This window comes from Glandiceps talaboti, chromosome 21, assembly GCF_964340395.1.
Source record: "Glandiceps talaboti chromosome 21, keGlaTala1.1, whole genome shotgun sequence".
NCBI classification, from domain to species: Eukaryota; Metazoa; Hemichordata; class Enteropneusta; family Spengelidae; genus Glandiceps; species Glandiceps talaboti.
Window position 1 is genome coordinate 12,432,800 of NC_135569.1, and position 13,219 is coordinate 12,446,018.

The 13,219-nt window shown below is 36.5% G+C and overlaps 2 protein-coding genes across 2 annotated transcripts in view; one reads left to right on the plus strand and one right to left on the minus strand.

Moving 5' to 3' along the window:
* Positions 1 to 217: 217 nt before the first annotated feature.
* On the minus strand, positions 218 to 4,500 carry LOC144451118 (procathepsin L-like). Its single transcript, XM_078141890.1, has 5 exons — positions 4,381 to 4,500; positions 3,747 to 3,915; positions 2,347 to 2,561; positions 1,579 to 1,819; positions 218 to 620 (listed from the first exon to the last, which is right to left on the minus strand). The coding sequence occupies exons 1-5, from the start codon at positions 4,471 to 4,473 to the stop codon at positions 529 to 531; spliced, it is 810 nt and encodes a 269-aa protein (XP_077998016.1). The 5' UTR covers positions 4,474 to 4,500; the 3' UTR covers positions 218 to 528.
* A 1,832-nt stretch (positions 4,501 to 6,332) lies between these two features.
* The window catches only part of LOC144451493 (monocarboxylate transporter 12-like), a 7,312-nt gene continuing 425 nt past the window's right edge, over positions 6,333 to 13,219 (plus strand). The window contains exons 1-7 of the mRNA XM_078142358.1: positions 6,333 to 6,641; positions 8,122 to 8,395; positions 9,327 to 9,512; positions 10,058 to 10,635; positions 11,174 to 11,378; positions 12,522 to 12,686; positions 13,136 to 13,219. The exon at positions 13,136 to 13,219 is cut by the window's right edge and continues 425 nt beyond it. Of these exons, the coding sequence (XP_077998484.1) occupies positions 8,224 to 8,395; positions 9,327 to 9,512; positions 10,058 to 10,635; positions 11,174 to 11,378; positions 12,522 to 12,686; positions 13,136 to 13,219 (1,390 nt within the window). The 5' untranslated portion in view covers positions 6,333 to 6,641; positions 8,122 to 8,223. The remainder of the gene's footprint in view (positions 6,642 to 8,121; positions 8,396 to 9,326; positions 9,513 to 10,057; positions 10,636 to 11,173; positions 11,379 to 12,521; positions 12,687 to 13,135) is intronic.

Sequence of the window (13,219 nt, forward strand, 5' to 3'; positions counted from 1 at the left end):
GTTATCAAGTACAAACAATTGGCAAGTATCACCATAACAATAATCGTTCTTATCACCAGAAGCAGAAGTCTGCCTGTTTCACTTTACTCTACCTCTATTTGAATTTCTAATCACAAGGTCAAGGCGGGTCCTAAATCTTTTGATCTTGCCGGCACAGAGTAGTACACGTGAGAGGTTGCTGATCGATAACGGGGCACAAATGTCGTATCTTACAGACTACTAACAGTACTGAACGATAAATAAAGAAGTCATCTCAAGGATCTGATATATTATCAACTGTAAAATAGTACAGATGTACAGGAGTTGCTCAGACGTCAGACCAAATCCAAGGTTCGTTTCCCTTATAAACTGTATATGCAGAGTATATTTACTTGTTTATGGTCTTTTTATTGAAATCCGTATATAATTTTACCTAACATGTTGTCTTTTGATGCATGTATATCATCATATTGTGAATGCAATCCAGAATAATTATCATTTTACTGTTCACTGAAAACTATACATTATAATGATACTTTCTGATCGGAATCAGTATGGATATGTTGAGTTAGTGGCCAGTCCACATCTGTTCCCTTTATTCCTGATAATTTGGATGTATCCTTCCATTCCCCAAGACACACCTGGAAATGAGAAATAGAACGTTTGTAAGAAAAAAATAGGCGTGGCAATCTATTGGTAAATTACTGTCAACTCCTTGTATTGAAATGGTGTCTGTAACAACTGGTCATCAATTGAAATAGATTTGCTCGCATTAAGCTCATTCCTACCAATTTGACAAACTCCAACTCGTCACTATTCTGTTGTTGTTGTTGTTGTTGTTGTTGTTGTTGTTGTTGTTGTTGTTGTTGTTGTTAAGGGAAATGTTACATATTTTTCTTAATGTATTTGTAAAGAGTTAGCTCAGTTTGTCAGTATTCCTTTTAATAATGTCATAAAACTCTGTGACAAGATAAATAGTTTACCATTGTAACCCTAACATCAGCCTTGAAAACTGTTTTACTAGCTCTACTCATCAGTGCAGTTAAATCCAACTCTATGCAGTTGTGTAGACCTGCGCAAATATTTAATTTTCTTTAGAGAAAGCGTTGGAGTAAAGCCAACTTATACACATAATAATAACCATCAAAGTATATCATATTATAAATAATTCAGATGCACAAGTGGAATAAAGCATCTAGCTTAGTATGAAACTCGGAAATAAATATCATACACATTTGCTCTTACTTTACAAAAGGGAATTTGGAATTTATATTTTTAGAACGTTTTCAGTTCACACTGTATTTGCATATCTGGTACCATTTATTTTGTTCAAGACTATGTTTGTTGGTGCTTTATTAGGATATTCGAGTTTATAACAAGTAATAATACGAAAATAAAATATATGCTAATGAATTCCGACTTTCGTTTTTCATTCCGTTATTACGCATGCATAATTAATAGTATTTCATCTTTATAAAAAAAATCAGTTGGTGAATATAACCTTCCATGAAAAACATGTGGGTTTGTTTGTTTGTTTGTTTGTTTGTGTTTGTTGGGGGGGGGGGGCTTACTACAAAAAATGCAACAATAAAGACATACCCCACGAGTTTTTGCATATCCAGTAATCATCACCCTGTTCTGTTGTCCCATACCCTACAAGTAACATTGCATGGTCTAACACTGTCGAAGAGCATTGTGGGTCATCATACACACCAGAGGCATAGAATTGGAATGATGGGTGACTGGCATCTACATACACAAATACGGGTGTTATGGCAACGGCAGCTGCAAGAGCGTCCTCGTCTCCAAACGGTTTAACAAATTTAGTACCATGAGGAACCTAAGTGTGATTGGGTACAAATGGTGAGATTGTAAATATCATTTTCATATATTATAATAGAATTAACTTTTTTCATGGTGCTACAAACCAATTGATAATTAGTCTCGTTTTGATCAGTATGTAGTTAATTTTGTACAAAGAAATACTGACACCCCCATCACCCACCCAACCCCGGTACGGTAGAGAAAGGGTTAACGTTTATGTGGAGATACTGGTTCATGATGAATTAGAGCTTTTACTTCGATTCCCGGTGAGTGATAATCTAAGAGGAGAAAAAACCAAATTGGAGTCCCTGGAACTCGGCAAGCGAAAAAAATAAATTAAATCCGAACGAGTATTCTAAAATAATCTTTTCATTGTCTTAGCTTGCTTTTTTAGAATCCAATAAAAGTGTAAATCTTTGTTCTGGAAAAAAAGATATTTTGGCAAGGGTGCTATAATATCAATTTCCTGTTTGCAGTCTGCAATGGCCTATTGACTGCTAGGTAACATTGAAGTTATCCAGTCCAAGATGTTTGGTGACTTACCTTGGCCTCTTCTGTACAGCTACTGTTATTACAAATTCCCTGACTTGGATCATACGCCCCCTGTTGACACAAACCACCAATGTCGTGGACACAATCGAAGGCGTCGTTATCTACCTGTGTCATTGATTTGTCCCAGGAACAACATTGTGCAACTTCATCTACACTTAGCAAGTACAAATTACCAGTATTGATGGCGTGAAAACTTCCAACAGCATCTGAAATCAAATATGTACTAGATGTTTATTAGTTTAAATTTAAGTTACTAAAATTATGTGTTGTTTATTACTTTATTTGTGCATCCGTTTGTAATATTCTTGTTGTTGTTTTTCTAATGCATGTAAATAATACACACTTCAGGATTTATCAATGCATTCTTTCGGATAGTTATTTGTCCAAAACAACTATTTTTCATTAGTATATATAAATTTGAATATTGCCAGATTGTGTTATATATACAGTGTATTCATTTCAAAAGTGCGTATTTCTTTTCAAAATCATTCTTTCAACTTACATGTTTTATGTAATTAAAAATCCATTCACTGATAGCAAGCTTCACTATCTTATCGAAGATGGCCTCCTAATACCCCTCAGTAAGGTCTACTCAGATCAGATCTTGTCATTTTTGTACAGATACTTAACTGCTACTTAATATTGTACTGCTATTTTAAAATGTAACTTAAAGGGCAGTAGTCGTCTGATTCACAAATACCTCGGGGTCCCATGCTATGAAGGTTTGGCCAAGTAACTAGGGGACACTAAAGGTTTTTTTTAGCAGAATTTTACATGATTTACGAAAAACATTTTCCCAACTCTGATGACGTATCAATCAAATCATATAGACGTTGGAGAGAGCTCATTCCAACGTCTATATCCAAATGTTGGCCAAATTCAACGTATAGCTAAAGTGATGTACGTTTGGTGTTTCACTCATGGGACATTACGTTTTTGGCACAAAGATAGACAAATTCAACTCTAGACTAACAATAACAGAGAAACAACAAACACATGAGGTTCCCTTGCCCAATCACATTGAACAGTGATAACCATTGCTATTCTTTCACAGTGCAGTAAAAAAACAGGCTTCTAATGAAAACATAACACATAGACTATATGATTTTAATGGCTGCAATAGTTTATTTTCTAACTGATAATCGACATTTCAACTTTACTACTTCTACATCCCACTGTGCCCTGCACCTATATAATTGTTAGTTTTGCATTAGAAGTTGTCTGAGGGTGTGTATTAAATGTCATGTTACACGAGTGAAACACCAAGCTTACATCATTAGCTGTAATGGTCGGAGAATAAGAGCTAATATAGCGATAGCAGCACAACGCCTCGTGTTTTTCAACACAAATTAAAAAAGCTATGTAGTCTATACATGAGTACATGTACTTACCTGCTATGACGAATGCTCCAACAGCCCCAATCTGTCCTTGATTCCTTACCACGTTAACGACTCCCTTGGTTCTCCAGTCAACACTAGTTGGTATTCTACTCCGTACAATTTGGTTAGCCTGGATAATACCACTTAGAACATCAAATGATATCCTTGATCTCTTGAATTCCTGAGGAATAAATCAGAAGCCATCACTACTTTCTTTATATATTGTACTAAAATTTAGATTATGCTTATACGTCTTTGGTATACCAACTGAACTATACACCGCAACACCCAAACACAAATGCGTGCGTGTATGCGTGAGTGCGTGCGTGCGTGCGCGATCTCTCTCTCTCTCTCTCTCTCTCTCTCTCTCTCTCTCTCTCTCTCTCTCTCTCTCTCTCTCTCTCTCTCTCTCTCTCTCTCTCTCTCTCTCAGACACACACATACACACAGCTAGAGTGACACAGACACACAGCTCACACTCACTAATAACCACACATTGTGTATTACTTTATAAATAAATAGACTGGGATACGTGGTATTTGTTATTTCGATCAATGCTACAATATAGGTTTTCAAGTAGAAGCTATATTTCGGATTATGACGTCGCGAAGTGTATCGCAATCTAAAAGGTCATAGGCTTACCTACCATATCTCCCAAAGCGTTCATAGCCATTTGATATCTGTTCTTTGTTTCGTCCGTTGTATTCATTGCTAAATTGTGCCGAACAATCAAATCCATGTTGTTATTCCAAATAAGGCGTTTGGCATTTTCTTCGTACTTGTTCGCGTACTTCTTATCATGTAAATGTTTCCACAACTTCCACTGGCTGTCACGATCGGTTATGGAAGCAACAGGTGGGCCCGTGCATAGCAGATAACCCGCCGAGATAATCAACAGAAACAAACTTAACAGGTATTCCATACATCAAACAAACAAACAAACAAACAAACAAACAAACAAACAAACAAACAAACAAACAAACAAATAAATAAATAAATAAATAAATAAATAAATAAATAAACATACACAAGTGAGCTAAAATATTGGAGGACAATCTCATAAATATACATGAGCTAAAATAAGATGCATGTCACCCGTCAACAAACACTCATCATTCCTCGTCATGTTACAGGTTTCTGGACACAAAGTTTGGAGAAAAACTATATATCTGGATGACTGTTCCGTAAACAACAGCAAATTTAGCAAAACATACATAGTGGAAAGGTGGCCTATAGGTGACACAGGAACAATAAAATGTTATATGTTAATTCCTTACAGGAGAAATGAAGATACCTTGGTGTTTCTCACATGAGACGTGACACTCTCTGATCTGCATCATGTGTAATTTTGTTTTCTGCTGAAATCCGTTTCCACTGCAACGTAAAAAAATAGCAATGCTTTATCACATTTCAATATAATTGGGTATAGAATCCTGCTGTATGTGTTGCGTATCTGTTGTTGTTAGTCTAGAGTTAAATTGTGTCAATCCCTATGTAATAAACATTATATATCCCATGTGTCACGAACATCATGGTAACTTCATTTCTCCTGTAGTTTGTAACTTCCTGTATAAGCCATATTTCTGTACATTTGCAAATTATGTTTGAATTACATACAACAAAAGTACAATTACAAATTGAAATAAAAGTTGCAAACTGAGCATAAAATGTACCAACAAGTCAACAAATACGCGAGCGTACTACGAATAAAATACATTTCAATGTCAAGTAATCACCAACTTGGGTAGTTAGTCTGAGTCTGTATAAAATATTGCTTTGTTATACCTTAAAAATATCCTTGGTGAAATCGTACAAATACTCTCATGTTCTACATGTCCATCAAAACGTCTTAATGGTAAAATTACCACCTGTTTCCACCAAGAGCACTATATATATATATATATATATATATATATATATATATATATATATATATATATATATATATATATATATATATATATATATATATATATATATATATATATATATATATACCAATGCAAATGGGTATTCAGAAAAAGCTCATTAAAAAACCCCTGACAATTCTACTATTCGAAAATATTCAAAAATATTTTAAAACCCTGTACAGTGGTGGGATTTTCCTGAATTCATGAAGGTACAGCTTGTATTAGTAAAGATGTGTAAAATAACAAAGGCAGCTGGAGATGAGAGTAAAGCATACATTTGTACACAGCTTCAAACGTATTCTTAAAGTGTGCATCGACCGTCCCCCAAATACAATGTAGGTCTCCCCAAGGGTCATCGAACGATGACGTCACTCAGTCTACAAGCGGTCATACCACACAAGATCATTAAGGATGTGGCGATACTAAGTTGACGCAGGCAGATACAGGCAGCAGACAATGGAAGCAGGCAGATATGACCTTTGACCTTGAATATAGAACCGTGTATAGTGTGCACACTCAATGCATGCAATGGTTTGCAAGCAAACGGTTCATTTCATTTGTGTGTGAAATATTGAAATTTCCCATAATGCACCATATATTTTTTTTTAAAGTTACTTTGGGTTTCCATTCATGTCCTATATCATGTTACTTCTGTGAAAAATCGCTTGTGAAAGTCTGTGAAACTGATCATAAGGAAGGTAAAGTCCTTGTTTCTTTTTTCTACAGTAATTTAACAATAAGCTAGAGGGTTTGATGTTCAAGGTCAAAGGTCATATCTGCCTGCTTCCATTGTCTGCTGCCCGTGTCTGCCTGTGTCAACTTAGTTGTGGCGATACAGTGTGCTCGGAATATGTACACCGTGTTGGACACTGTGTTGTGACACCGGCACTTTAAACCCAGGACTAAAGGTGACATGCTCCAGTTTGACGCATGCGTAAACTGGTGTGAAGACGAGAGGCGAAAGTCAACAGGATAAATTAATCTCGGTCAGTAAACGGTAAGTGTGTCCCCCTTGCTCAATTTAACTCTTGAAATGCTCCGGAAACTCTGTCACGTCTTTAAAGTTTATGTGTGTCCGATGAAAACTTGCCGAAGATTCAAGGATCGATAGCATATATTTCCATAGTTCGGGGGCAATTCTGGTTAAAACTTAAAGTACGGAGTTAGACATATTTGGTCGGTAAGACTCCGTGCAGCAAATTCGCATAAACAAAGACATTGTGAGTTCACATTCTGAGAAGTATAATACAAACACACATACATTGGCTGTAATCACGTGGTCACATCCGTGACCAATATACACACATAGATCAAACTGCACTCACCGATTAGTGTAGAAGGGCTCGAAATATCATTATTTATTTCAACTTAAAGCAAACAAATTTGCGACACGGATATCGAGTTTGTCTTTTGAGGCGCTATATTGTTCACAAAATTGACGAGAGTGCTTGACAGGGTGCAGCATGCAGCTGCCGTTTGAGGTTAGGGAGTAGAAGGCTGATTTATCGATGATTTGACATACTTACAAGAAAATCAGTGCCGCTTTGAAAACTCGAGGACTGTACTAGACATACTTGTACGCCGTATACTTGTGTTCGGTGGCAGGGTTAACGGAGGCACAGCCACTTGCATTATCATATGTGCCGCGATTCAGTTCTGAATTACATGTATGCGTAATATTTCATAGATTGTTGTTTTCTTATTGCTTAGAATGTCGTTTTCTTAGGAAAATATTGTACGAATCTTGCTGCTACAAATGTATCAATCTCTATACTACGAAGAAATCAAAAGGTTGTTATATTTAGTCTGTAGACCCGGAAAACAACAATCTATGAACTATTACACGCCCCTGTGGTATGAATAATATAACCTGAATTGTGTACAATGGCAGTTTTTATGTTTTCATGGAGGTATAAAGGGGAGATGTCGCCATGTTGTTTGACTGAAAGGTCTGTCGTTGTTACAGCTTAACCATCAGTTGGAACATGGACGTAGAATATTACATGAATAGCTGAAGCTTGTGGCAATACATAAGCGATAAGCTGTAAACTGAAATGCCTTCCGCAAAGGGTTGTTGTTACTATACCCTTTGTTATCAACTATATATAAAACTTAAAAATATAGTACCTGCAGCTGGAACGTTTTTTTGACAATATTTTGTCAGGTACAATAACTTATAACATTATTCGTAATATCTCAAACCGTGAACAATGTCGTATCACACGTGGATAAATGTATTTTTGTAGCTGTATACACAATTAATCAGAATTTAGGATCCGCACCCTAAAATCATCCGAATTTCATATTTTTCCAGCAGCCCATCCAGCAGACGAACACGCGCATGTGTGTGTGTGTGTGTGTGTGTGTGTGTGTGTGTGTTTGTTTGATTGATAGTGACTCCCCATACCCAATAAAGACTAATGACACCGATTTTGGAGGTAGTTAGATTATTATAAATTTTCTCTCTCAACATTCAGATATCCTGGCCTGGGTTTAGCTGTTCACTGTTATTGAATTCTCAGAATGACACCTGGCTAAGACATCTCGGGGTTTACTAAGTGATTGTTGGAAAGTGCAACATGGCCGACGGGAAACACAATTCGCCGAGGAACCCTCCAGACGGTGGATGGGGATGGGTCATCGTCCTCGCCACGTTCATATCCTGCGCGTTGACTGCAGGCGTTCTGTATTCCTTTAGTGTCCTCTATGTTGCCTTCCTTGATGCATTTGGTGAATCAAAGTCAAAAACAGGTGAATGCTTCTTCATTTTTATATATTCTGAGGATCATATTTGATAGCTAATTTGACAAGGTAATGAATATATGATGCTGGTTTACAAATTCAAAAGATATTTTTATGTGACATTAGCCTCTGTGGGAATATTTACCAACAATAGAACTTCAATGGCAAATAGAGATTTCATGACATGAATCAGACATGACATGATCAGCATTGACTATTTCACACGAGACATCCGCCAAGCTAGAGAAAATGCACCACTGAATGCCCTCTGTCTTTCTGTCACTATCGCTGTGTCCCAGTGATCTGTCTGTCTCTCTGCCTGTCTACTTGTTTATCTGTCTGCCTGTCCTCTCATCTCATCTCATCTCATCTCATCTCTCTCTCTCTCTCTCTCTCTCTCTCTCTCTCTCTCTCTCTCTCTCTCTCTCTCTCTCTCTCTCTCTCTCTCTCTCTCTCTCTCTCAATTGACTCTACGTAGAATTCACACTAAATTATATCGATTCTAATCGAATATCGTTTCGTTTGAGACCATACAGTCATACACACAGTCCGAAAACAATATTGGGAAATATATCTTCTTCTCAGATGTTTTGTGTATTTGATTGGCAAATGTCATATGAGAGTATCTCCCTGTTGAGAATTTGATAAACAAACACCTTAACTTGTTACAGCTCATCATGCAGCACGACAAACAGCTTGCACATATTGCTACTGACACAATTCTTAAGTCTAATTCCTTAAGGACATCACTGAAGACATCTCAGGCAAGAAAATGTAACCAATGAATGTTGATAAGGTATTTGTTGGGCCAGGTGATGACATGCAGCAGTATTTGCAAGATCTTTGTGAAGTCAGGCGACGTTCGTATATATTTCGTATATAATATCTTCTCATTGTATCTTGTTTCAAATGTTGTCATTGGTTCTGTAATTTATTTCAGCATGGATTGGCTCTGTATTCCATTTTGTCTTTCTCCTAACAAATCCATTTGCCATTTCTTTGACGAGAAAGATTGGACATCGGAAAACTGTAATGCTAGCTGGTGTGGTTTCTTTCATTGGTCTCATCACAAGCTCCTTTGCAACAAATCTGGTGATGCTAAACTTTACATTTGGTACTATTACAGGTAAGAACTAAACTTTAACTGTTACAAACTTAATACATCAGGAAAAGGTATGCGTTCTTTGTGGTATTGGTCCTACGGTTAGGAGATTTTATCACTAGAATGGACTATGATTGCCGAAAGTCTCATTCATGTGCGGCTATAAACCTAAAAGCAGAATGCACCCGAGGACCAATTTCCTTAAAACAAACACAGTTTTAAAATCGCTCCAAACTTTGCCGTATGAAAGCTGGAGGTCAAAGCTTCTTCTTGGTCCCGTTAAAATGAAATATCGCGTTCACCACCCTTTCCCTCTTGAAGCATTATGCCAAAAAAATTGTTTGGTTCCGGTTACCCGACCCCACCTAGTTTTTCACTGCCGACCCGACTTTTCTTTTGCATATTCGAGACAAAAATAATAAAATCGCGAAAATTGTGACGTCTCATGAGGAATAGGGGATGCAGAAACACATATTTCGTACTTACAATGTACTTCATATTTGGTTCACACATGTCTTTTTGTATATACATGTGTATACACGTTTGTTTCTGTTCTAATATATTTTCAGCTATCGGTTGTGGACTATCCTTTATGCCATGCATTGATATGGTCAGCATGTACTTCAAGAAAAGGTTATCAATTGCTTTAGGACTGGCATTGGCTGGAACTGGAGGAGGACAGTTTGCCTTGTCTCTGATCTGTCAATATTTGGTAGACACCTATGGCTGGAGAGGAATGCTTCTGATTTACTCTGGAATTGCTTTGAACTTGTCTGTAGCAGGTTCTCTCATGTGGCCGTTGAAGGCGAGAGAGAATGGCAAAGATGAGACAACGAATCCGTCGAAGACATCAGACCCAGATATAAATACAGAGGAAAAAAATCGTGAGAAAGCAAAACTTAGCTTAAAGGAAACAGAAAGTCCAAACAGTGTGAAGACAACTAACGACGAATGTGTACAGGAATATAAAACTGATGGAGATGAAACAAAAGACAAATATGTTAATTATCCAAAGTGCAATACGTGCTATAAATCCTGTTTATCAGTTGTCTTTGATTTTTCATTATTTCGAGAACCAGTTTATTGGTTTCAGTTTTTAATCGTCATAGGACAAGGTTTTCTCCATGGAACTGTTTTAGTACATATGGTAAGCTTTCATTTGTTTAATCTACTATTCTTGTTTATAATCTGGGCTCAAAGGCCAACACCTTCTTATATCGTCTACCCATTGTATTGTTGCCGAGTCTCCATCTTTTAAACCTGTTGATCAAGGATCTACATGATGCAACCAATGCATCATTCAGTGTTTTCAAATATTCAATATGGTGGCCAATATGGCTGACTGATATATATGCTTATCTGAATACTATGATAATGTGATTATACCTTTGGTTTCTATTTGTACGTTTACGGGGTATCAAAGTCATTTAATAACCATGGGCATTCTGTATTAATAGTATGAAGAACACATATTATAATAGTTTTGTACATTCTCATTTTTTGTTGACCTGCATTACCCCTAAAGGCATGTGTATGGTTGGAATTGCATTTTGGACTTTGTAAGTATATTCATTTTCATAACATTATAAAGTTCACGCATTATATGATACTTAAAAGGTAACATGATGTATTGTATACCATATTAATTGACTCTTTCATTTCATTTCATTTCATTACATCTATAGGTTCGGCGTGCCCGCGACTATGGTATTTCAAATACATTCAGTTCCCTAATACCAGCTGCCATGGGTTTACCACAAATGTTGACACGTCCACTGTGGGGTGCTATAGGTCATATACATGGCTTAAGAGCTAACATTCCATATGGTATTGCAATGTTAATGTGTGGTGTTTCAAGCATCATTAGTATATACACAACGACTTTTACAGGTATGTAACTATACTGTGTCAGTTCCGCTGGGATACCTAGGTGTCAATCAACACTTCAACCAATGAAAGCAAAGCAAATCAAATAATTCATAAGAGACTTCAGATACACGGTGCGGCTGGTGCCATCACACTCCAGGATAGAAAAAGATAGGCTGATCAGGCTGAACTACACGACTTATAAAACATATACAGTTCACCCCAACTGTACAAACTGATATTTCATTGACTTTCTATTCAGAGTACATTACCTTTTCCCAGTCTCGTACATGCTATGAAACTATTATAACAAAAATAACCGTTTTGTAGATTGATGCAATAATACACTATTGTCTTCAATAAGTGATGTGTGTATAACTTTATATTTCGAGGTAAAATTTTAGATGATATGTTCGATTTTATGAGCACTATCGCTGCCATATTCTATAACAAATTAAGAAAACTGTGTATGTTTTACTTCAGTTTTAGCACGATGCTCTTTTGCCATTTGTATTAAATTTGTTTGCATTATATTAAGTATACTAAGAGATGTGTACCTTCACAGACAAAGTATCTTGAACAAGACTTACAGTGCTGTCAACAGAAATATGAGCGATAAACTACTGTAACATTATATGATATATATGCATTACCAAAAACAGTAGGTCAGTGTCTTTGGACAAAATTTAGTTGGGTCAGATCACAGGAATGCCGCAACCATGTGCATCATTATTGATGACTTCATGATCAATTATAAAAAATTCCAAATTTAGCGCCTCTTATAGTTACCGGGGTGTGTTGTTATACATTAGTACACGTGTCTACCCATTATGATATCATTCAATAGACAAGTTTATTTGCAACAGTTAATATTGCAAGCCTGTTCGGCTGTGATAATGTCAAGTAAACTATTGTTCAAGTTATCTGCTGTTTACTATAGCTATGCGTCAGTGCATGAAAACAAGTTCAGTAATATATCAATATGTTGTAGTATACTTTATTGTTCATACTTCGATTGGAAGCAATGCCTTAGCACTGTAATGTCATGTCAAAAGAAATATCTGTTTCAGAACATTAGAGAGTGTGAGGGACAATTGAATATGGTGTGTACGCATTGTATATACGAAGGTTCTTTTTCCCAATATCGTGTATATTATATCATTGCAGGTCAGGTTATCTATATTGCAATATTTGGAATATTCGTTGGTGGTTTCACGGTTTATATCCCCCTTACTGTGTCATCATTCCTTGGACCTGAAAAGATTGGATATGGTGCATCGTTGTTATTTACTATTCAAGGACTAACAGTTCTTTTCGTGTCACCAATTGCTGGTATTTATTTTTAAACATGTTATTAATTATGCAGCTTATAAATTGTCTCAGTTGACTTAAATGGTCACAGACCATATACACATTATCCTTCTACTTACTATTTCCGAGGTCATGTTTTTGCTAATCTGTACAGCGTATTTCATGATGGGATGCTGGCTGTATTCTTATGCATGTGGCTATTCAGAATACACACTTAAAATCATACTGACACACACACACACACACACACACACACACTACATACATACATACATACATACATACATACATACATACATACATACATACATACATACATACATACAGACAGACAGACAGACAGACAGACAGACAGACAGACAGACAGACATACATACATACATACATACATACATACATACATACATACATACCATCTTTTAAATCGCATTTAGGTTTACTTTGGTTAAAATCATTTATTCACTCCATAGGATTGATACGTGATGAAACTGGTGTATATGTTGGTGCTTTTTGGATGGCGGGAATTGCTGGTCTTCTGAGCGGTGTAGTGGCAT